The 25,357-nt window shown below is 52.8% G+C and overlaps 1 protein-coding gene across 1 annotated transcript; it reads right to left on the bottom strand.

Annotated features, from left to right (window-relative positions):
- Window positions 1–14,613: 14,613 nt before the first annotated feature.
- LOC138448035 (fap1 adhesin-like) lies at window positions 14,614–23,718 on the bottom strand. Its single transcript, XM_069604573.1, has 6 exons — window positions 22,662–23,718; window positions 20,524–22,163; window positions 19,569–20,436; window positions 17,215–19,070; window positions 16,027–17,127; window positions 14,614–15,939 (listed from the first exon to the last, which is right to left on the bottom strand). Exons 1-6 carry the CDS (start codon window positions 23,716–23,718, stop codon window positions 14,614–14,616), a joined length of 7,848 nt encoding a protein of 2,615 aa, XP_069460674.1.
- Window positions 23,719–25,357: the final 1,639 nt, after the last annotated feature.

The raw sequence follows: 25,357 nt of genomic DNA, 5'->3' as shown, positions 1-25,357 counted from the left end.
CCCTTGAACAACATAGTGGAAGCAGACTACCCCATAGCAGCAAACCCGGCCACAATACTGTGCGGGATTCCAGCAGAGGCATCACGATTTACAGAAATAGACCTCAAAAATGCCTTTTTCTCAATACCCCTCCACCCAGACTCACAAGATCTGACAAGCTTCACGTACAGAAACACAAAATGGAAACACACCAGATTGCCACAAGGGTACTGCGAGTCACCCTCAATTTTCCACAGAGTAATACAAATGGACTTGGGTAACATTGAAGTGGAAAGCACAGTGTTGCAGTATGTTGATGACATAATAATTTGCAGCACAAGCGAGAAAAGATGCAGAAAGGACTCATTGAAGATGCTGACAATATTGGCTGAAAAGGGTTACAAGGTAGACAAGGAAAAGTTACAGTACTGTCAGGAACAGGTACTTTACATTGGTCAGCTCATATCCCAATACGGAAGAAAAATTGCACCACAAAGAGCACAGGCCATTTCAAAAACGCTGCTGCCCCAAACAGTGAGGGAACTGCAGCAGTTCCTGGGACTGTGCAACTACTGTAGAGCCTGGGTATTTGATTACAGCTCATACATAGGACCCCTACTTGAGGCGTTAAAAGAGGCTAACAATGGGGAGAAAAAGTTGGGGTGGACAATGGAAATGAAAGAGGCCTTTGATGAACTGAAAGATGCAATATCAACTGCTCCGGTACTGGCCACCCCAGATTATGAACGACAATTCTTTATATTTTCACATTGCGACTCAGCAGTAATGAAAGCAGTGTTGGCTCAAAAAACAAGCATGGGTTACAAACCAGTAGCGTTTTACAGTGGCCACTTGGATCCTGTGATCTTAGGACACTTCCCTTGCGAACAAGGTCTCGCCGCAGCTGCCTTTGCGGTAGAGAAAGCATCATCAATAACAATGGGGTGCCCAACCACACTATTTGTGGAACATGCACTATTTGCAATATTGAACAAGCCTAAGTCCACACTAACCACGCAGAGAGCATCAGGTTATGAGATCATCTTATCTAGACCAGAATTATCAATTGTTAGATGCAGCACAGTTAACCCCGAAAGGTTTATAGCAGAAGTAATTGAGGAAGGAGACTATGCACATGATTGTACGCAGACTACCGAAATGTACTCATGTACTAGAAAAGTTGAAGAGAACACACTAGATGGAGGGGAGCTCTTGTTCATTGATGGGTCATCAGCAATAGACCAAAGTGATGGGATAAGGAGAACTGGGGCAGCAGTGGTAAAAATGACAGAGGAACCAGTGTGTGTGGCGGTGAAATGCGTTCAATTACCACAGCATTACTCAGCTCAAGCAGCTGAATTGGTTGCACTGATCTTGGCATTGAAGGAAAGCTTTGACAAAAGAGTGACTATATATTCTGACAGCGCATATGTCAGGTCTACTGTACACTCAGGATTGTCCAAATGGAGGAGAAGAGGGTTTAGGAGAGCTGACGGCACCCCAGTGCAACATGCTCTCTTATTAGCTGAACTAATTGAAGTAATAAATGACCCCCAAGAATTAGCTTTTGTCAAATGTACCGCACACACTAATGGAGAAGATCATATCTCAAAAAGGAATGCAGCAGCTGACGCACATGCGAAGTATGCTGCATATTTTGGTGAGATATGGAACCCCCCAGAGTTAGAGAGAGGGAGGGGGATAACTAAGGAGATGCTGATAAGAGAAGGGTACACCCATCTCCCAGCCACACAGATAATGGAGCTACAAGCGGCTGCACCAATGGCAGAAAAAGAAATATGGGTTAGAAGAGGATGTACAATGTCACCAACTGACGCACTATGGCGCCAGGGTAACACTGGAAAGATGGTAATGCCATTGGCACTATTGAACACAGCCCTGAGCCAACTCCACCAACCAGCCCACACAGGCAAGGAAGTTATTGCAGCACGAATTAGGGAAGATTGGTTCTGTCCCGAGTTAAATTCCCATGTGACAAATTTTATCAGCAATTGTCTCACATGTCAACAGTTCCCGGCCGGTCACACGCTGAAGGTGATAAAAGGTACTATACCCCGGCCAGAGGGACCCTTCCTGCACATCCATATTGACTATGTTGATATGATCAACGTATGTCAAAGAAATAGGTATATGATTGTAGTAGTATGCCCATTCTCCAGGTGGATTGAGACAGGACCCTGCTCACACCCAGATGCATTCAGAGCAGCTAAATTTCTAGTGAGGGAGGTTTTCCCCAGGTGGGGAGTGTGCGAGGTACTGCGGTCAGATAATGGCCCGCATTTCGCTAATGAAATGTTCCAGCACATCACATCCTTACTGAACATCAAGCATAAATTTGCATGTGCATATCACCCGCAGGCCAACGGTATATTTCCCAACATCCTTGTTTACCAGGAACTGAATGGCCTACTGAAGGAAGCAATCGCAAAGATACAGCAGACAACAAAGAACAGTTGGTTGTATTGCCTTCCGCTAGCCCTATTTGAACTGAGGAATAGACCAGGCTCCGACCACCACCTCACTCCTCACTAGGTGGTGACCAGACGTCAAATGCGCCTTCCCCTTACGCCAGCATCAAGAGCATTCACAGATTATGAAAATACTGCAACTGTTCTTGGTGATGAAATGTACCAATATGTGTCTTCTTTGATTACTAGTGTAGTGTTTGTGTCTCAACAGCTCGAGCGCACGCGGGGCGGGTCTAAGAGTGATCAACAAGAAGACGCGGATAAAGAATTGGAAAAGGAAAAACTGTGCAAAATTGCTAAAGGTGACCACGTGCTACTCCGCAATTTCAACAGAAAGAGGAACAGCCCACGCTTCACTGGCCCCCACCTGGTAGAGGAGGTATCCACGAGAGCAGTAAAGTTACAGGACAAATGTGCTTGGAATCACCTGCATGACGTAAAGATCTGCAAACTCCAGACCCGCCCTAGCGTCACCGACAGGGCCATTGGAAGAACAGCAAAAGCGCCACTCACGGAGGAAGAGACTTCTACCACAGCTGACGACCTAAGTGTCTCCATACCCTGCCACCCCCACACTACTAAAATAGAAAGGGGTAATTCCCTTACCGCCCACCCCATGGTCACACGATAAAAGAGTAAAGAGACTTCTGCCAGTTGAACCCCAAACCCTCGGCCCATCGACCCCCACCCTACCCACTGCAGTAATCACCCAACTGAAGGACATTGTCTTGCACATATACACATGTAGACACTTGAATGTTCTCTTTTTCTTTCTCGCACATGCAGGTACCGCGTATTATTGTAATGCTAAGAAAACAGATAACTAACAAAGTTCACTGCCCAGGAGTAGATGCTACCCTCAGACGATAACTACCCTGAAGAGCTATCACACCAATTCGTCTATCACATAAAAAGGCCAAAGTACCTGAAAAGAAGGAGGGTACGTGTCTACTACACAGCATTTCTCTTGGCCATAGAACAATCAATGCCCCACCTCCACCAATACTTGCCTGTCCTAAGAGATAGATCGCTTAGATTGGCGTGGGAACAGCTCTTCGCCTGGGCACTGAACGACTACTTGATAGGGAGAGCTTGAAAACAACAACTAACACTCATAACAAGCATATTGAGAATTTTCAGGCGGGCAACTTTAACGTCGCAAGAATTAGCTGCCGGACTGCAGCAAGGTAAGAGCAAAATGCCGGTGAGACTAGCCTCTGTATTAAAGATGATAGGGATTTTGATGATCACCGGGTTCTTGGCTGCCTCTGTATGGCAGAACAGTTATGCTATCAATATTTTGGCTGTACCCAAACCTAATATACCCCCACCCACGACTGCAACAGGTGTTACGTCAGGTGGTCCTAGCGAAATTCCACACAAGGGAAATAGAGTTAAACGCAGCACATACTCAGATAATAAAGGTATTGACAACTACATACAAGATTCAGCACACGTCTCGAACAATATGTGGTACCAACACATGACCCAAATAGGCAAGCAGACAACAGAAGACAGCTGCTACGTCTGCTCATTGATCCCATACGCCATGAGCGCTTCTCGAACTTTCGTTGCCACGGAAATAGATGAAAAGACAGCACGATGTATAGTATACTTGGCACTGTTCCAAACGAAAGGGAGATTTCAAGGGAACACGGTGCACCTGGTATGGAAAACGCGAGACACATATCCATACGAAAACAACTTCCTCAAGATTTATTTGAGTTACCACAAGACCAGTTTGTATGCTGAAGCATTCAGATACATGACAAGTGGCCCTGACAAAGGAGAAACAAAGAAAGTAACACTACAATACCAACCATGTGATTGGTACGCCACTGAAGTTCCTGGTAAACAAGGATGTTGGGAAATACCACTGATAATAATAACAGGGAAGGTGTACCTGGACAACAAATGGGAGATAGGAGTGGTTGGCAGCAACATGGTAACGAGAGAGGATACTACAACTATTGCTGAACACAACAACAGATGTTGGACGACTTGGGTCAAGTACGTACCCATGCTAACGTGGATAGAGAAGGATGAAGACCCAATAACAATACTGCCGCTGTCTGCACCTAAGGTATGCTACCAACATAGAGGAGAAGTGGACGTGGGATACAACACCAACTGTGCAAGTGTGACGGAGTTACCTGAGGGGGGAGCAGGAACAGCAGTATTAATGGACCATTACTGGGCCTGCGGAGACAAGGCATACCACACACTGCCCCCTCTGTGGAATGGTATATGCACAATGGTACACGTTAATGTACCATCACTAGTGGTGCCCCAGAAACATGTGAACGTGGCAAACTTCCCTAAAATGGATGAAGGAAACAAGAGGAAGAAGAGATCTGTACAACCTCAGAAGGGGCCAGAGAACCAAAACAATGACAACAACACTGTCCTGAATAGAAAGAAAGACAAGGAGAACCTCTGACAGGAAATTACCTATGGGGAAGGTCGGAAACAGCACTCACTTCAATCCCACCAGAACACAGACTATTCAGCAGAGCAGCAATGTTCTTCTCCTCAATAATACATCTGGGACTACAGGCTTACGCAAACGCAAAATGGCTCCAGATAACTAGATGGGAACTAATGATGACAATTAATTCTACAGTAAATGGATTCAACGCAATAAAAGAGGAACTGCGAGCAGTGAGGATGGTAGCACTACAGAACAGATATGTACTGGACCTCCTCACAGCAATGGAAGGAGGAGTTTGCGCAAAGATAGGACAATCCTGCTGCACATTCATTCCTGCTAACGATGCTGACAATGGTACACTGACAGAAGCAGTATCACAATTGGCCCGGATGCACTCCAAAATGATGGATGAAAGTAAAGGTGTGAAAAAGGATGACAGCTGGTTTTCGCTATTATGGTCATGGATGCCATCTTGGCTGTCGGACGGACTGAAGATTATAGTTGGATGCATTGTTTTGGCTGGAGCTGCACTGATCATAATAAGATTTTGGAAGGCCCGGAAGGCACGCACCACAGACGAAATGATCGAAATGGTGGGTATGCACCCCCTGATGCCGGCAGATGATGGCCAACACACAGGCACAATAATAAAAGAAAGAGAGAAATTGTGCAACCAGATCATCACCAACCACCTGGACCCACCATCTGTGAAACTCGAAAACCCAAGGAACCCAAGGAGCTACATAGGGAAATGGGTATACTGTACACCTGGAGGAACCTGTGTATATATGTATTGGTCATTTGAAGACCATGTCAACCACTATGGACATTTGGGAGGAGTAACTAAAATATGGAGAGTGAGAGGAGATAAGGAAAAGGATATGTTTGTTGTCGACAAGTCGACCAGAGGGGGGACTGAAGTGGGAGAATGCAACAAAAGGCTCCCACCAATCCCCTCGCACCCCTGGCCTAGAGGATCATGGCCCAGGCACCCGCCACGAGAGGAGTTTGCCCATCTACCAGACAACCAAATACCCTGGTACAGGAACATACGGATGTGCCCACCAGCCTGCCCACCAGCCTGCCCTGCCCGTGCCGACACCTGCGGCATGCATGAACTCGACTGAACCATGCAACAGTAAATGAACACATCATTAGAGATGCCATGATGACCTAGCCAACGGTCAGCACACCCGTGCAAGCATGCACACTGGACACTCCCACACCAATCCACACAAAGAACATATTCAGTGCTATGACGTAGGTGACGGACACACCCACTGACGCGCATCTTTATTATTTTTCACATAGGCTTTTCAAAATGCAGAAACGCAAGACGCACAATGAACTCATCTAAAATGCTTGCTCACGCTTCTCCTAAACCCATGCATTACAATGAGAAATATAACGAAGACATGATACTGGGGATAAAAGCAATATGATATCATAACCTAAAGCGCTGTGTATCAAACGTTTCCACCTATGCACCAGGCCCAAGTAGGCTGCAAGCAAGAGCTTCCATGAATATTGAATGAGCAAGAGTACAGTAGCTGACCCTGCAGAATGAGCCCGGCGAGTGCAGACAGTTAAGGGCACAATGTTGCAAACTCGCATGCCGCAAGCCGACGCCAAGGTCACACCTGCAAATTAAGCCAGGCACACAGTGGAAAAAAACTCCCTTCTATACTCAAAAACCCTCTCGACATGCTCATGTACTTTCTCCGCAGTATCTCTTGAAAATGCTAAAATATTCAGATCCCTCAACCCTTGTGGGAGATCTATATCATTTAATCTATTCCACATTATACCTAAATGAACTCCCAACCCTTCAATAAAAACGTTTTTCTCAGGAGGAAAATTATCTAAGTTCGAGTGTGGCAAAAACATCAGCTTGTTCACCCCTCTCCATACAGTATCTAGCCCATTCAGTCAATTCATGCTTTCTCTCTGGAGACACAGTATTACGAGTTACAACCCTCGATCCAGATCCCCGATCAACTACAAGCGGTATGGAACCACTTGGAAGAGGAAGAGTAAATCTTGTACATTCGGAAGAAAGGGTACTGCCACTGGTGCAGCAGGCCAACCCACCAAACCCATAGCCGCAGGCAAAGGCGGAGGAGCAACAACAAGAGGAGGAACAACAGCCGGAGGAAGAGGAACAACAAGAGGAGCAATAGGAAGAGCAGGAAGAACTACAGGAGGAGGAATAACACCAGGAAGAGGCAAAACAGCAGGAATAGGAACATACGGTGGTGGTGCCGTGGCACCAGGCCTTCGTTCATTTAGAAGCTTGTCGATCAGTTCATCAGATACATGAAAGACTTTAGAAAGATACATTTTCTGGATACCAAGTGAACAATCCCGATCCATATTCTTAACTGACTCAGAGTGTTTATTTTAATCCTATAAAAACGCTTTTTCGGCGTTCGTCATATGACGGCGCGCATGTTTTTCCCTACTTTTAAGTAGCTGCAAAGGTTCTTTCTTCCAATTCTGTAATACATCAAATGCTGCAGGTCTAGCCTTTTTCTTTAATAATATAGATTCTAAATATTAAATACGAGGAATTTCAAAACTACCATTGATTGGCCACTGAAGTTCGGAAGCATGTCTAGTTTGTCTGTGCCAAATACCATTAAACACTATACTACCAATGCTGTGCTTACAGTACATAGTACATGCCGGCGACCCCTCCATTGGCGCCGGTCGACCAAATTCCAAAGATTGTCTGTCACTGTGGAATAACGCCCTGAAGCAGGCAGACAATTTCCCAGGCATATCAGATTACTGGTGTTACCTGGTCAATAATTGTACTCGCGAGTGCAATATACCAAAACACATTATCAGGATACTTAAGAATTGGGTCAAGACTCACCTGATCAAATTCTAAGGAGGTCCGTTCGGGTATCAAAGAACTCAAAGGACCCACATGGTTGGTAATTTCGGCAAATATGCCCGCCTCGATATATGGACCCTCGTCAAGATGACGCTCAGACCGCGGACTCACCGTCCAGGGATCGGGTCGTGCAGTACTGCTCAGGTATCGCATCTCATCCAAGAAAGGGGCCCCCCTTTGTCACCGTCCGATCCCAGTCCGATAGCCGCGTCAACCTTCAACGAGATGGCATCAATCTTGAGGGTCTCTATTCGGGCGCCATCTGTAAAAACAAAAGGAAATATCGAGGCTGAGTACCCCAAAAGGAAATACACCAAGCACGGGTTTATAAAGATTCACATATCTTTATTCTAATACTGTACAGTTACAAAGAAACAAAATCAGATAGCTATCTGGCCCTCAGTACATGACAGCGAATACCAGCCCTTTCGGTGTGAGATGTGAGAGGTACTAGAAGTCTAAACAGTTGTGCATTTTATACATTTCCAATCATAATATCCAGCCCCTCTGCAAGTTATTGTAACGCTCACCTGATTCCCACGGAGACGCCGACCCATTCTGGACTGCTACAACTTCTTCCACGGTAAAGCGCAGTGCTTGGAAGATGGACTGGACTGGACCCCCAAACCTCGTCTGTCTGGCCCGTAGAATAATCCTTCTGTAGATGGGAAAAGGGAGTTTACTGCCTGCTAGATTGTGTGTGAGATTCCCCCCTTTTTCCTCTTCTCACCCTCCTCGAACCCTAGCTGTGCCTTCCGCAGACTCTCACCTTAATTTCTGTATGGACGAGCTCTCCATCCTGCTTCTGACGCAGGGGAGCGTAGATTTCCAGTTACTTCACTGGATCTCGGATTTGGCGAGGGTTCGATGTCTGCTTGCCTTTACCAAAATGCTGCCGTAAGTATATAGTTCAAAAGATCAAGTCTTATTTGTCCCTTGGCCTTTGTTTAATTTTCAGGGACTAGGTGAGGAATCCGTGTGGAGGTATGGATTCGCCGAGGTAAGCTCAGGTGAGTACTTTTAATGAAGGTGTACCGTAGTGGTTTGCTCCGACACCTTAATGAGTGTGTCTTATTTCCCCATAGGGGCCCGGGGTACGGAAAAGCCAGAAAAGCCGCTCGGACCCGAAAAGGGAACTGAGGTCCCAACAAAATTCAGGTAAGACTTAAGGTGAGTAATCTGCCCTTTTTCAATTAGTTCGTTGCTCACCTTGTTTTGTCCTTTTTTTCCGTAGGTCTTGAATGCGACCAATGTCGCCTATGGGCGCTGAAAAGGTTGCCGGCGCCACGTGAAGGTAAGTGGAAGCGGCGCGGCAGCGTGAGAAGCGGAGCGCTTCTAACTATTGTCTTTCTTTTCCGTAGGTGCTGGGATGCGGCCGATGTCGCCTATGACCGCTGAAGAGCTAGACAGCGCCACGTGAAGGTAAGTGGAAGCGGCGCTGCAGCGAGCGATGAGATGCGTTTCTAACCCTTGACTTTCTTTTGCAGGATCGACGGAGTGAAGAATCCGGATGCTGGATGAAGGTAGGTAATGTCCTAATGCTTGCCTTTCTCTCCTTGCAGGTGTTCCAGGTGCTGGCGGGCGTGGCAGGAGCCAGGATGCAGGAGCCGACTCGGTGAGCGTCCTGCTGCAGATGCAGAATAACGCGAAGCACGTGCGGCCATCCGGGCGTGGTTTAAATAGCCTTGGAAGAGCTTCAGGTGAGTGTTCTTCCACTGGCCCCACCCGAGTAAGAAAAGAGTTTCTGAAAGAAAATAGTTCCTCCCCAGCCTTAGTTGGCTTGGAGCTTCAGACAGCATGGTCTGCCTCGGGTGAGTATGCAGCATGGTCTGCCTCAGGTGAGTTCACCCAAGCATTACCATATGTTCTGCCATGATGAACCTGGCGCCTATGGCGCCAGGACAGATGCCATTTATGAGCCTGGCGCCAAAGGCACCAGGACAAGGTCAAAGAGCCCCTAAAGGGGTTTGCTGAGTCCAGCTTGGTGAGTATGAAGTCTGCTTCCGGGGACGCTGGGCCTGACCTGGCTCCTCGGGAGCAGGCATCATGACAGTTATTAATCCATGGTCTAGAGTTTGTGCTGAGTTCACTTCTGGCTTGTCCGACAATATGCACATGGATCATCCTCAGTTTACATATAAACAAGTTACAATGGCAACAGTGTATTCTTGGATTTAACAATAAGCCTTAACACATGTCCTTTACAATGCAGTTCAGCTAGTGTCCACGTTCAGTATTTGTTCAACATGTGGTCGATGTATATCCGTGGATCAGACTTATTGGCGCAGACAATCCTCTGTCTACAAGTCAGGCATGGGACAAGGTCTGTTTACTCAACCCAAACATTCGGCCAACGAACAGTTTACACATTAACTAATGTACAAGGTGCAAGACGGCTCAGTTACAAGCGGGGAACACTGTCCACCATTTTACAACATAGAGTTACATTGGAATGGAAATCAAAATGGCGGATGGACCTAAAATGGCGGCAAAATCATTCTAGAATCAGAACTTTGTAACACGGTTTTCTTTGCAGAGAGACTGGGCTTAGGCCAATATATACAAGAAAGGAGGCACAATACGATATCCCGTTTAACAATATAAGCTGAAACAATAACCAGAAATGACATCTCTGGGGGACCCAGCAGCAATATTTGTACTCAAGAGGGCCACGGCAAAAAATGTTTGAATACCACTGGGATAAGGTGATGCTTGGCTCGCCTCCAGATGGGCTCTTTTTTCACAAAGGCACACCAGCTGATCCAGAGCCAGGTATTTGGCTTTAATTTTCCTACTCACTTGTACGATCTGAATGACACCTGACATTGCAGGATCGTTGTCCGTCCTCCCTTTGTTCGGCTCCCCTGCCTCGTTATGCCTCGAAACACTTGTGTATAGGCGTGTTATAAATGCCATATCATATCATATCAAAATCCAGCTCAAGCCGGCTCTGGCTCCCCCACCCCTATATGTACGCCAAGAAGTGAAAAGAAGATGAAAACGAAATGTATATCTTCTTAAACGATGTAATTGTATTACGGCTAGCCATCTACCTCTTGCATTTCAGGAAGGAACTGAAGATCCTGCTCTATAGAAGACATTTTATCAGACATGTCCCTTGAACTGCCGACAGACTCCCTTGTACCGTGTAGGGATTCTTAACACCAAGCTCCAGCCCCACCGCAGGAAATCTGTACCCCTCTTCCCCTTGTGAACAGCACTCCACTCCCAGCAAGTTGCAGTAGATTCACACTGGAGATATCCCATATGCACATACACATCTGTTGTGCTAGGAGCCCTCTCCTGAGCCAATCTCCAGTGCTTCAGCCCACACCTGTATAAAGCCGCAGTGCTCTGAACTCCCTCCTCTAGCAGGTTCGCCTCAGTGCTCTGAACTCCCTCCTCTAGCTGGTTTGCCCCTGTGCTCTGAACTCCCTCCTCTAGCAGGTTTGTCCCAGTACTCTGAAATCCCTCCTCTAGCAGGTTCACCCCAGTGCTCTGAACTTCCTCCTCTAGCAGGTTCGTCCCAGTGCTCTGAACTCCCTCCTCTAGCAGGTTTGCCCAGTGCTCTGAACTCCCTCCTCTTGCAGGTTCACCCCAGTGCTCTGAACTCCCTCCTCTAACAGGTTCACCCCAGTGCTCTGAACTCCCTCCTCTAGCAGGTTTGCCTCAGTGCTCTGAACTCCCTCCACTAGCAGGTTCGCCCCAGTGCTCTGAACTCCCTCCTCTAGCAGGTTAGTCCCAGTGCTGTGAACTCCCTCCTCTAGCAGGTTCGCCCCAGTGCTCTGAACTCCCTCCTCTAGCAGGTTTGCCCCAGTGCTCTGAACTCCTTCCTCTAACAGGTTCGCCCCAGTGCTCCGAACTGCCTCCTCTAGCAGGTTTATCCCAGTGCTCTGAACTCTCTCCTCTAGCAGGTTCACCCAGTGTTCTGAACTCTCTCCTCTAGCAGGTTCGCCCCAGTGCTCTTAACTCCCTCCTCTAGCAGGTTCGCCTCAGTGCTCTGAACTCCCTCTTCTAGCAGGTTCGCTCCAGTGCTCTGAACTCCCTCCTCTAGCAGGTTCGACCCAGTGCTCTGAACTCTGTCCTCTAGCAGGTTCACCCCAGTGCTCAGATCTCGCTCCTCTAGCAGGTTCACCCCAGTGCTCTGAACGACCTCCTCTAGCAGGTTCTCCCAGGTGCTCTGAACTCCCTCTTCTTGCAGGTTTGCCCCAGTGCTCTGAACTCCCTCCTCTAGCAGGGTCGCCCCAGTGCTCTGAACTCCCTCCTCTAGCAGGTTCGCCCAGTGCTCTGATCTCCTTCCTCTAGCAGGTTCGCCCCAGTGCTCTGAACTCCCTCCTTTAGCAGGTTTGCCCCAGTGCTCTGAACTCCTTCCTCTAGCAGGTTCGCCGCAGTGCTCTGAACTCCCTCCTCTAGCAGGTTCGCACCAGCGTTCTGAGATCCCTCCTCTAGCAGGTTCGCACCAGTGCTCTGAACTCCCTCCTCTAGCAGGTTCACCCCAGTGCTCTGACCTCCCTCCTCTAGCAGGTTCGCCCCAGTGCTCTGAACTCCCTCCTCTTGCAGGTTCGCCCCAGTGCTCTGAACTCCCTCCTCTAACAGGTTCGCCCCAGTGCTCTGAACTCCCTCCTCTTGCAGGTTCGCCCCAGTGCTCTGAACTCCCTCCTCTAGCAGGTACGCCTCAGAGCTCTGAACTCCCTCCTCTAGCAGGTTCGCCCCAGTGCTCTGAACTCCCTCCTCTAGCAGGTTAGTCCCAGTGCTCTGAATTCCCTCCTCTAGCAGGTTCGCCCCAGTGCTCTGAACTGCTTCCTCTAACAGGTTCGCCTCAGTGCTCTGAACTCCCTCCTCTAGCAGGTTCGCCCCAGTGCTCTGAACTCCCTCCTCTAGCAGGTTCGACCCAGTGCTCTGAACTCCGTCCTCTAGCAGGTTCGCCCCAGTGCTCAGATCTCCCTCCTCTAGCAGTTTCACCCCAGTGCTCTGAACTCCCTCCTCTAGCAGGTTCGCCCAGGTGCTCTGAACTCCCTCCTCTTGCAGGTTTGCCCCAGTGCTCTGAACTCCCTCCTCTAGCAGGTTCGCCCCAGTGCTCTGAACTCCCTCCTCTAGCAGGTTCGCCCAGTGCTCTGAACTCCTTCCTCTAGCAGGTTCGCCCCAGTGCTCTGAACTCCCTCCTCTAGCAGGTTTGCACCCGCGTTCGGATCTCCCTCCTCTAGCAGGTTAGCACCAGTGCTCTGAACTCTCTCCTCTAGCAAGTTTGCTCCAGTGCTCTGATCTCCCTCCTCTAGCAGGTTCTCCCCAATGCTCTGAATTCCCTCCTCTAGCAGGTTTGCCCCAGTGCTCTGAACTCCCTTCTCTTGCAGGTGCCCCAGTGCTCTGAACTCCCTCCTCTTGCAGGTTCGCCCCAGTGCTCTGAACTCCCTCATCTAGCAGATTCGCCCCAGTGCTCTGATCTCCCTCCTCTGACAGGTTCGCCCCAGTGCTCTGAACTCCCTCCTCTAGCAGGTTTGCCCCAGTGCTCTAATCTCCCTCCTCTAGCAGGTTCGCCCCAGTGCTCTGAACTCCCTCCTCTAGCAGGTTTGCACCAGTGCTCTGATCTCCCTCCTCTAGCAGGTTTGCCCCAGTGCTCTGAACTCCCTCCTATAGCAGGTTTGCCCCAGCGCTCTGAACTCCCTCCTCTAGCAGGTTCGCCCAGTGCTCTGATCTCCTTCCTCTAGCAGGTTTGCCCCAGTGCCCTGAACTCCCTCCTTTAGCAGGTTTGCCCCAGTGCTCTGAACTCCCTCATCTAGCAGGTTCGCCCCAATGCTCTGAACTCCCTCCTCTAGCAGGTTCGCCCCAGTGCCCTGAACTCCCTCCTTTAGCTGGTTCGCCCCAGTGCTCTGAACTCCCTCCTCTAGCAGGTTCGCCGGAGTGCTCTGAACTCCCTCCTCTAGCAGGTTTGCCCCAGTGCTCTGAACTCCCTCCTCTAGCAGGATCGCCCCAGTGCTTAGATCTCCCTCGCCTAGCAGGCTCGCCCCAGTGCTCTGAACTCCCTCCTCTAGCAGTTTCCCCCCAGTGCTCTGAACTCCCTCCTCTAGCATGTTCGCCCCAGTGCTATGAACTCCCTCCTCTACCAGGTTTGCCCCAGTGCTCTGAACTCCCTCCTCTAGCAGGTTCGTCCCAGTGCTCTGAACTCCCTCCACTAGTAGGTTAGCCCCAGTGCCCTGAACTCCCTCCTCTAGCAGGTTTGCCCTAGGGCTCTGAACTCCCTCCTCTAGCAGGTTCGCCCCAGTGCTCTGATCTCCTTCCTCTAACAGGTTCGCCCCAGTGCTTTGATCTCCCTCCTCTAGCAGGTTCGCCCCAGTGCTCTGATCTCCCTCCTCTAGCAGGTTTGGCCCAGTGCTCTGAACTACCTCCTCTAGCAGGTTCGCCCCAGTGCTCTGAACTCCCTCCTCTAGCAGGTTCACCCCAGTGCTCTGAACTCCCTCCTCTAGCAGGTTCGCCTCAGTGCCCTGAACTCCCTCCTCTAGCAGGTTCTCTACAGTGCTCTGAACTCCCTCCTTTAGCAGGTTCTCCCCGTGCTCTGAACTCCCTCCTCTAGCAGGTTCCCCTCAGTGCTCTGAACTCCCTCCTCTAGCAGGTTCGCTCCAGTGCTCTGAACTCCCTCCTCTAGCAGGTTCGACCCAGTGCTCTGAACTCCGTCCTGTAGCAGGTTCGCCCCAGTGCTCAGATCTCCCTCCTCTAGCAGGTTCACCCCAGTGCTCTGAACTCCCTCCTCTAGCAGGTTCACCCAGGTGCTCTGAACTCCCTCCTCTAGCAGGTTCGCCCAGTGCTCTGAACTCCCTCCTCTAGCAGGTTCGCCCAGTGCTCTGATCTCCTTCCTCTAGCAGGTTCGCCGCAGTGCTCTGAACTCCCTCCTCTAGCAGGTTCGCACCAGCGTTCTGAGATCCCTCCTCTAGCAGGTTCGCACCAGTGCTCTGAACTCCCTCCTCTAGCAGGTTCACCCCAGTGCTCTGAACTCCCTCCTCTAGCAGGTTTGCCCCAGTGCTCTGAACTCCCTCCTCTTGCAGGTTCGCCCCAGTGCTCTGAACTCCCTCCTCTAACAGGTTCACCCCAGTGCTCTGAACTCCCTCCTCTTGCAGGTTCGCCCCAGTGCTCTGAACTCCCTCCTCTAGCAGGTACGCCTCAGTGCTCTGAACTCCCTCCTCTAGCAGGTTCGCCCCATTGCTCTGAACTCCCTCCTCTAGCAGGTTAGTCCCAGTGCTCTGAATTCCCTCCTCTAGCAGGTTCGCCCCAGTGCTCTGAACTGCTTCCTCTAACAGGTTCGCCTCAGTGCTCTGAACTCCCTCCTCTAGCAGGTTCGCCCCAGTGCTCTGAACTCCCTCCTTTAGCAAGTTCGACCCAGTGCTCTGAACTCCGTCCTCTAGCAGGTTCGCCCCAGTGCTCAGATCTCCCTCCTCTAGCAGGTTCACCCCAGTGCTCTGAACTCCCTCCTCTAGCAGGTTCGCCCAGGTGCTCTGAACTCCCTCCTCTTGCAGGTTTGCCCCAGTGCTCTGAACTCCCTCCTCTAGCAGGTTCGCCCCAGTGCTCTGAACTCCCTCCTCTAGCAGGTTTGCCCAGTGCTCTGATCTCCTTCCTCTAGCAGGTAGGCCCCAGTGCTCTGAACTCCCTCCTTTAGCAGGTCTGCCCCAGTGCTCTGAACTCCTTCCTCTAGCAGGTTCGCCCCAGTGCTCTGAACTCCATCCTCTAGCAAATTTGCACCAGTGCTCTGATCTCCCTCCTCTAGCAGGTTTGCCCCAATGCTCTGAATTCCCTCCTCTAGCAGGTTTTCCCCAGTGCTCTGAACTCCCTCCTCTTGCAGGTGCCCCAGTGCTCTGACCTCCCTCCTCTTGCAGGTTCGCCCCAGTGCTCTGAACTCCCTCATCTAGCAGATTTGCCCCAGTGCTCTGATCTCCCTCCTCTGACAGGTTCGCCCCAGTGCTCTGAACTCCCTCCTCTAGCAGGTTTGCCCCAGTGCTCTGACCTCCCTCCTCTTGCAGGTTCGCCCCAGTGCTCTGAACTCCCTCATCTAGCAGATTTGCCCCAGTGCTCTGATCTCCCTCCTCTGACAGGTTCGCCCCAGTGCTCTGAACTCCCTCCTCTAGCAGGTTTGCCCCAGTGCTCTGAACTCCCTCCTATAGCAGGTTTGCCCCAGCGCTCTGATCTCCTTCCTCTAGCAGGTTTGCCCCAGTGCCCTGAACTCCCTCCTTTAGCAGGTTTGCCCCAGTGCTCTGAACTCCCTCATCTAGCAGGTTCGCCCCAATGCTCTGAACTCCCTCCTCTAGCAGGTTCGCCCCAGTGCCCTGAACTACCTCCTTTAGCTGGTTCGCCCCAGTGCTCTGAACTCCCTCCTCTAGCAGGTTCGCCCCAGTGCTCTGAACTCCCTCCTCTAGCAGGTTCGACCCAGTGCTCTGATCTCCGTTCTCTAGCAGGTTCGCCCCAGTGCTCTGAACTCCCTTCTCTAGCAGGTTCGCCCCAGTGCTCTGAACTCCCTCCTCTAGCAGGTTCGCCCCAGTGCTTAGATCTCCCTCGCCTAGCAGGTTCGCCCCAGTGCTCTGAACTCCCTCCTCTAGCAGTTTCCCCCCAGTGCTCTGAACTCCCTCCTCTAGCATGTTCGCCCCAGTGCTATGAACTCCCTCCGCTACCAGGTTTGCCCCAGTGCTCTGAACTCCATCCTCTAGCAGGTTCGCCCCAGTGCTCTGAACTCCCTCCTCTAGCAGGTTCGTCCCAGTGCTCTGAACTCCCTCCACTAGTAGGTTCGCCCCAGTGCCCTGAACTCCCTCCTCTAGCAGGTTTGCCCCAGGGCTCTGAACTCCCTCCTCTAGCAGGTTCGCCCCAGTGCTCTGATCTCCTTCCTCTAACAGGTTCGACCCAGTGCTCTGATCTCCCTCCTCTAGCAGGTTTGCCCCAGTGCTCTGATCTCCCTCCTCTAGCAGGTTCGGCCCAGTGCTCTGAACTACCTCCTCTAGCAGGTTCACCCAAGGGCTCTGAACTCCCTCCTCTAGCAGGTTCGCCTCCGTGCCCTGACCTCCCTCCTCTTGCAGGTTCGCCCCAGTGCTCTGAACTCCCTCATCTAGCAGATTTGCCCCAGTGCTCTGATCTCCCTCCTCTGACAGGTTCGCCCCAGTGCTCTGAACTCCCTCCTCTAGCAGGTTTGCCCCAGTGCTCTGACCTCCCTCCTCTTGCAGGTTCGCCCCAGTGCTCTGAACTCCCTCATCTAGCAGATTTGCCCCAGTGCTCTGATCTCCCTCCTCTGACAGGTTCGCCCCAGTGCTCTGAACTCCCTCCTCTAGCAGGTTTGCCCCAGTGCTCTGAACTCCCTCCTATAGCAGGTTTGCCCCAGCGCTCTGATCTCCTTCCTCTAGCAGGTTTGCCCCAGTGCCCTGAACTCCCTCCTTTAGCAGGTTTGCCCCAGTGCTCTGAACTCCCTCATCTAGCAGGTTCGCCCCAATGCTCTGAACTCCCTCCTCTAGCAGGTTCGCCCCAGTGCCCTGAACTCCCTCCTTTAGCTGGTTCGCCCCAGTGCTCTGAACTCCCTCCTCTAGCAGGTTCGCCCCAGTGCTCTGAACTCCCTCCTCTAGCAGGTTCGACCCAGTGCTCTGATCTCCGTTCTCTAGCAGGTTCGCCCCAGTGCTCTGAACTCCCTTCTCTAGCAGGTTCGCCCCAGTGCTCTGAACTCCCTCCTCTAGCAGGTTCGCCCCAGTGCTTAGATCTCCCTCGCCTAGCAGGTTCGCCCCAGTGCTCTGAACTCCCTCCTCTAGCAGTTTCCCCCCAGTGCTCTGAACTCCCTCCTCTAGCATGTTCGCCCCAGTGCTATGAACTCCCTCCGCTACCAGGTTTGCCCCAGTGCTCTGAACTCCATCCTCTAGCAGGTTCGCCCCAGTGCTCTGAACTCCCTCCTCTAGCAGGTTCGTCCCAGTGCTCTGAACTCCCTCCACTAGTAGGTTCGCCCCAGTGCCCTGAACTCCCTCCTCTAGCAGGTTTGCCCCAGGGCTCTGAACTCCCTCCTCTCGCAGGTTCGCCCCAGTGCTCTGATCTCCTTCCTCTAACAGGTTCGACCCAGTGCTCTGATCTCCCTCCTCTAGCAGGTTTGCCCCAGTGCTCTGATCTCCCTCCTCTAGCAGGTTCGGCCCAGTGCTCTGAACTACCTCCTCTAGCAGGTTCACCCCAGTGCTCTGAACTCCCTCCTCTAGCAGGTTCGCCTCAGTGCCCTGAACTCCCTCCTCTAGCAGGTTCGCCACAGTGCTCTGAACTCCCTCCTCTAGGAGGTTCGCCCCAGTGCTCTGAACTCCCTCCTCTAGCAGGTTCGCCCCAGTGCTCTGAGCTCCCTCCTCTAGGAGGTTCGCCCCAGTGTCCTGAACTCCCTCCTCTAGCAGGTTCGCCCCAGTGCTCTGAAATCCCTCCTCTAGCAGGTTCGCCACAGTGCTCTGAACTCCCTCCTCTAGCAGGTTTGCCCCAGTGCCCTGAACTCCCTCCTCTAGCAGGTTCGCCACAGTGCTCTGAACTCCCTCCTTTAGCAGGTTCACCGCAGTGTTCTGAACTCCCTTCTCTAGGAGGTTCGCCCCAGTGCTCTGAACTCTCTCCTCAAGCAGGTTCGCCCCATTGATCTGAACTCCCTCCTCTAGCAGGATCGCCCCAGTGCCCTGAACTCTCTCCTCTAGCAGGTTCGACCCAGTGCTCTGATCTCCGTCCTCTAGCAGGTTTGCAGCAGTGCTCTGAACTCCCTCCTCTAGCAGGTTTGCCCCAGTGCTCTGAACTCCCTTCTCTAGCAGGTTCGCCTCAGTGCTCTGAACTCCCTCCTCTAGCAGGTTCGCCCCAGTGCTCTGATCTCCCTCCTCTAGCAGGTTCGCCCCAGTGTTCTGCCCTCCCTCCTCTAGCAGGTTCGCCCCAGTGTTCTGAACTCCCTCCTCTAGCAGGTTCGCCCCAGTGCTCTGAATTCCCTCCTCTAGCAGGTTCGACCCAGTGCTCTGAACTCCCTCCTCTTGCAGGTTTGCCCCAGTGCTCTGAACTCCCTCCTCTTGCAGGTTCGCCCCAGTGCTCTGAACTCCCTCATCTAGCAGGTTCGCCCCAGTTCTCTGAACTCCCTCCTCTAGCAGGTTCGCCCCAGTGCTCTGAACTCCCTCCTCTAGTAGGTTTGCCCCAGGGCTCTGATCTCCCTCCTCTAGCAGGTTCGCCCCAGTGCCCTGAACTCCCTCCTCTAGCAGGTTTGCCCAGTGCTCTGATCTCCTTCCTCTAGCAGGTTCGCCCCAGTGTCCTGAACTCCCTCCTTTAGCAGGTTTTCCCCAGTGCTCTGAACTCTCTCCTCTAGCAGGTTCGCCCCAGTGCTCTAATCTCCCTCCTCTAGCAGGTTCGCCCCAGTGCTCTGAACTCCCTCCTATAGCAGGTTCGCCCCAGCGCTCTGAACTCCCTCCTCTAGCAGGTTCGCCCAGTGCTCTGATCTCCTTCCTCTAGCAGGTTCGCTCCAGTGCTCTGATCTCCTTCCTCTAACAGGTTCGCCCCAGTGTCTGATCTCCCTCCTCTAGCAGGTTCGCCCCAATGCTCTGAACTCCCTCTTCTAGCAGGTTCGCCCCAGTGCTCTGAACTCCCTCCTCTAGCAGGTTCGCCCCATGTGCTCTGAACTCTCTCCTCTAGCAGGTTCGCCCCAGTGCCCTGAACTCCCTCCTCTAGCAGTTTCGCCACAGTGCTCTGAACTCCCTCATTTAGCAGGTTCACCCAGTGCTCTGAACTCCCTCCTCTAGCAGGTTCGCCTAAGTGCTCTGAACACCCTCCTCTAGCAGGTTCGCCCCAGTGCTCTGAACTCCCTCCTCTAGCAGGTTCGCCCCAGTGCTCTGAACTCCCTCCTCTAGCAGGTTCGCCCCAGTGCCCTGAACTCCCTCCTCTAGCAGGTTCGCCACAGTGCTCTGAACTCCCTCCTTTAGCAGGTTCGCCCCAGTGCTCTGAACTCCCTCCTCTAGGAGGTTCGCTCCAGTGCTCTGAACTCCCTCCTCTAGCAGGTTCGCCCCAGTGCTCTGAACTCCCTCCTCTAGCAGGTTCGTCCCAGTGCTCTGAACTCCCTCCACTAGTAGGTTCGCCCCAGTGCCCTGAACTCCCTCCTCTAGCAGGTTTGCCCCAGGGCTCTGAACTCCCTCCTCTAGCAGGTTCGCCCCAGTGCTCTGATCTCCTTCCTCTAACAGGTTCGACCCAGTGCTCTGATCTCCCTCCTCTAGCAGGTTTGCCCCAGTGCTCTGATCTCCCTCCTCTAGCAGGTTCGGCCCAGTGCTCTGAACTACCTCCTCTAGCAGGTTCACCCAAGTGCTCTGAACTCCCTCCTCTAGCAGGTTCGCCTCAGTGCCCTGACCTCCCTCCTCTTGCAGGTTCGCCCCAGTGCTCTGAACTCCCTCATCTAGCAGATTTGCCCCAGTGCTCTGATCTCCCTCCTCTGACAGGTTCGCCCCAGTGCTCTGAACTCCCTCCTCTAGCAGGTTTGCCCCAGTGCTCTGACCTCCCTCCTCTTGCAGGTTCGCCCCAGTGCTCTGAACTCCCTCATCTAGCAGATTTGCCCCAGTGCTCTGATCTCCCTCCTCTGACAGGTTCGCCCCAGTGCTCTGAACTCCCTCCTCTAGCAGGTTTGCCCCAGTGCTCTGAACTCCCTCCTATAGCAGGTTTGCCCCAGCGCTCTGATCTCCTTCCTCTAGCAGGTTTGCCCCAGTGCCCTGAACTCCCTCCTTTAGCAGGTTTGCCCCAGTGCTCTGAACTCCCTCATCTAGCAGGTTCGCCCCAATGCTCTGAACTCCCTCCTCTAGCAGGTTCGCCCCAGTGCCCTGAACTCCCTCCTTTAGCTGGTTCGCCCCAGTGCTCTGAACTCCCTCCTCTAGCAGGTTCGCCCCAGTGCTCTGAACTCCCTCCTCTAGCAGGTTCGACCCAGTGCTCTGATCTCCGTTCTCTAGCAGGTTCGCCCCAGTGCTCTGAACTCCCTCCTCTAGCAGGTTCGCCCCAGTGCTTAGATCTCCCTCGCCTAGCAGGTTCGCCCCAGTGCTCTGAACTCCCTCCTCTAGCAGTTTCCCCCCAGTGCTCTGAACTCCCTCCTCTAGCATGTTCGCCCCAGTGCTATGAACTCCCTCCGCTACCAGGTTTGCCCCAGTGCTCTGAACTCCATCCTCTAGCAGGTTCGCCCCAGTGCTCTGAACTCCCTCCTCTAGCAGGTTCGTCCCAGTGCTCTGATCTCCCTCCTCTAGCAGGTTCGGCCCAGTGCTCTGAACTACCTCCTCTAGCAGGTTCACCCCAGTGCTCTGAACTCCCTCCTCTAGCAGGTTCGCCTCAGTGCCCTGAACTCCCTCCTCTAGCAGGTTCGCCACAGTGCTCTGAACTCCCTCCTCTAGGAGGTTCGCCCCAGTGCTCTGAACTCCCTCCTCTAGCAGGTTCGCCCCAGTGCTCTGAGCTCCCTCCTCTAGGAGGTTCGCCCCAGTGTCCTGAACTCCCTCCTCTAGCAGGTTCGCCCCAGTGCTCTGAAATCCCTCCTCTAGCAGGTTCGCCACAGTGCTCTGAACTCCCTCCTCTAGCAGGTTTGCCCCAGTGCCCTGAACTCCCTCCTCTAGCAGGTTCGCCACAGTGCTCTGAACTCCCTCCTTTAGCAGGTTCACCGCAGTGTTCTGAACTCCCTTCTCTAGGAGGTTCGCCCCAGTGCTCTGAACTCTCTCCTCAAGCAGGTTCGCCCCATTGATCTGAACTCCCTCCTCTAGCAGGATCGCCCCAGTGCCCTGAACTCTCTCCTCTAGCAGGTTCGACCCAGTGCTCTGATCTCCGTCCTCTAGCAGGTTTGCAGCAGTGCTCTGAACTCCCTCCTCTAGCAGGTTTGCCCCAGTGCTCTGAACTCCCTTCTCTAGCAGGTTCGCCTCAGTGCTCTGAACTCCCTCCTCTAGCAGGTTCGCCCCAGTGCTCTGATCTCCCTCCTCTAGCAGGTTCGCCCCAGTGTTCTGCCCTCCCTCCTCTAGCAGGTTCGCCCCAGTGTTCTGAACTCCCTCCTCTAGCAGGTTCGCCCCAGTGCTCTGAATTCCCTCCTCTAGCAGGTTCGACCCAGTGCTCTGAACTCCCTCCTCTTGCAGGTTTGCCCCAGTGCTCTGAACTCCCTCCTCTTGCAGGTTCGCCCCAGTGCTCTGAACTCCCTCATCTAGCAGGTTCGCCCCAGTTCTCTGAACTCCCTCCTCTAGCAGGTTCGCCCCAGTGCTCTGAACTCCCTCCTCTAGTAGGTTTGCCCCAGGGCTCTGATCTCCCTCCTCTAGCAGGTTCGCCCCAGTGCCCTGAACTCCCTCCTCTAGCAGGTTTGCCCAGTGCTCTGATCTCCTTCCTCTAGCAGGTTCGCCCCAGTGTCCTGAACTCCCTCCTTTAGCAGGTTTTCCCCAGTGCTCTGAACTCTCTCCTCTAGCAGGTTCGCCCCAGTGCTCTAATCTCCCTCCTCTAGCAGGTTCGCCCCAGTGCTCTGAACTCCCTCCTATAGCAGGTTCGCCCCAGCGCTCTGAACTCCCTCCTCTAGCAGGTTCGCCCAGTGCTCTGATCTCCTTCCTCTAGCAGGTTCGCTCCAGTGCTCTGATCTCCTTCCTCTAACAGGTTCGCCCCAGTGTCTGATCTCCCTCCTCTAGCAGGTTCGCCCCAATGCTCTGAACTCCCTCTTCTAGCAGGTTCGCCCCAGTGCTCTGAACTCCCTCCTCTAGCAGGTTCGCCCCATGTGCTCTGAACTCTCTCCTCTAGCAGGTTCGCCCCAGTGCCCTGAACTCCCTCCTCTAGCAGTTTCGCCACAGTGCTCTGAACTCCCTCATTTAGCAGGTTCACCCAGTGCTCTGAACTCCCTCCTCTAGCAGGTTCGCCTAAGTGCTCTGAACACCCTCCTCTAGCAGGTTCGCCCCAGTGCTCTGAACTCCCTCCTCTAGCAGGTTCGCCCCAGTGCTCTGAACTCCCTCCTCTAGCAGGTTCGCCCCAGTGCCCTGAACTCCCTCCTCTAGCAGGTTCGCCACAGTGCTCTGAACTCCCTCCTTTAGCAGGTTCGCCCCAGTGCTCTGAACTCCCTCCTCTAGGAGGTTCGCTCCAGTGCTCTGAACTCCCTCCTCTAGCAGGTTCGCCCCAGTGCTCTGAACTCCCTCCTCTAGGAGGTTCGCCCCAGTGTTCTGAACTCCCTCCTCTAGCAGGTTCGCCCCAGTGCTCTGAACTCCCTCCTCTAGCAGGTGCACCCCAGTGCCCTGAACTCCCTCCTCTAGCAGTTTCGACCCAGTGCTCTGATCTCCGTCCTCTAGCAGGTTTGCACCAGTGCTCTGAACTCTCTCCTCTAGCAGGTTCGCACCAGTGCTCTGAACTCCCTCCTCTAGCAGGTTCGCCCCAGTGCTCTGAACTCCCTCCTCTAGCAGGTTCGCCCCAGTGCTCTGAACTCCCTCCTCTAGCAGGTTCGCCACAGTGCTCTTAACACCCTCCTCTAGCAGGTTCGCCCCAGTGCCCTGAACTCCCTCCTCTAGCAGGTTCGCCACAGTGCTCTGAACACCCTCCTTTAGCAGGTTCGCCCCAGTGCCCTGAACTCCCTCCTCTAGCAGGTTCGCCCCAGTGCTCTGAACTCCCTCCTTTAGCAGGTTCGCCCCAGTGCTCTGAACTCCCTCCTCTAGCAGGTTCGCCCCAGTGCTCTGAACTCCCTCCTCAAGCAGGTTCGCCCCATTGCTCTGAACTCCCTTCTCTAGGAGGTTCGCCCCAGTGCTCTGAACTCCCTCCTCAAGCAGGTTCGCCCCATTGCTCTGAACTCCCTCCTCTAGCAGGATCGCCCCAGTGCCCTGAACTCCCTCCTCTAGCAGGTTCGACCCAGTGCTCTGATCTCCGTCCTCTAGCAGGTTCTCACCAGTGCTCTGAACTCCCTCCTCTAGCAGGTTTGCCCCAGTGCTCTGAACTCCCTTCTCTAGCATGTTCGCCTCAGTGCTCTGATCTCCCTCCTCTAGCAGGTTCGCCACAGTGCTCTGAACTCCCTCCTCTAGCAGGTTCGCCCCAGTGCTCTGAACTCCCTCCTCTAGGAGGTTCGCCCCACTGCTCTGAACTCCCTCTTCTAGCAGGTTCGCCCCAGTGCTCTGAACTCCCTCCTCTAGCAGGTTCGCCTAAGTGCTCTGAACTCCCTCCTCTAGCAGGTTCGCCCCAGTGCCCTGAACTTCCTCCTCTAGCAGGTTCGACCCAGTGCTCTGAACTCCCTCCTCTAGCAGGTTCGCCCCAGTGCCCTGAACTTCCTCCTCTAGCAGGTTCGACTGGGGCATAAAGCAGATATCAGCACCAATAAGACAGTGGCCACAATGACAACAGTTGGAGCTCTATTTGACTGTTCATTTTTGTTGAAATGTATCACAAATAGTACATTTTGAAGCACATTTGGTAAGTACAGCAACTCATCAAACGTGCCTGTGTTGACACAAATGACTGGCCCGTACCAGCACGCTGGGTGGAGCGGACCCTTCTTTCATTGCCCTGTTGCCTTGCAGGGCAGTCAGAGCCTGGTCCCGTACAAAGCCTTCGGCCCAGTATTACGAGCCCCCTCCTGTTTAAACCCCAACTGCACTGAGGTCATGGTCGGAGCGGGGCATAACAGGCTCCATAGTTGCAAATGGCAATTCATTCATTTTGTGAGAGGCTGTTTGAGTAGTGCACGAGGGAGAGGTTGTTGATAAAATGTGATGTAAATTGCGCATTTTAAAGAATATTTATTCGGTAACACTGGTCAAAACTACCAGCCACATGGTGAATTAAGTTATGAAAGGGCCAAAAAAAGTGGCCCACTTTGACCCCAAAAACGTTGTCACTAAAGTACTCCTTCCTGTTGTACCTGGTGGTCTGCCGAGCAGAGAAATGCCAGTCAGAACAGCCTCCGCTAAGCCCCATGAGAGTGAGGCCTCTTTACTGTAAGGGGTCGGTACTTGCTTCGCCCTAATCCGCCTAAATCGGGAGGGGGTGGGGAGGTTAGGCATGTAGGGCTGGTCTAAGTAGATATGGACCATGCCATGGCTGGACCATTGCCCTTCTGCGCCCAGCGCCGAGAACATTAATCCAAAAGCCCGCATTCCCTCAGAAATAACGCCGACGTCCCACTCCGCGCGCATTGTTTTGATCGAGTGCGTCATTAAGTTATGCGCACATGAGGCATCGACTGCAAAGGGTAATTGTTGTCGAACATTAGCAGTGAAAATTCCTGTGCCCCTATTATGTCAGGGAATGCTTATTAAATCGCAAGCGAGTGTTCAGAAGGCATTAGCAAATTATTAAAACAATGCAGGGTAATCAGCTCTTATGACATTCATTAGAGCCGAGCGAGGACGGCTGCTGGAGCCGAGGAAAGCAAATGGAAGGGTCTCGCGGGGTTCACTTTAAGCATCTTAGCACACGGACGTGGGAGGACGGTGGACGCCAGTGGAGAGGGGAACCCAGGTCACGCCTTCCTGCTGGGCGGAATACACCAGCGTGTCCGGGCACAGCAGCGCCTGGAATGCGGGCAGCAGCCGGGCAGGATACCGCAGCATCCCAATTTAGAGCCATAACATTGCCCTCTTGAGCCCCGTTGCATTA

This window comes from Ambystoma mexicanum, chromosome 3q (genome assembly GCF_040938575.1).
Source record: "Ambystoma mexicanum isolate Mex_15411 chromosome 3q, UKY_AmexF1_1, whole genome shotgun sequence".
Lineage (NCBI taxonomy): Eukaryota > Metazoa > Chordata > Amphibia > Caudata > Ambystomatidae > Ambystoma > Ambystoma mexicanum.
This window is presented reverse-complemented; position numbering and strand designations above follow the sequence as displayed.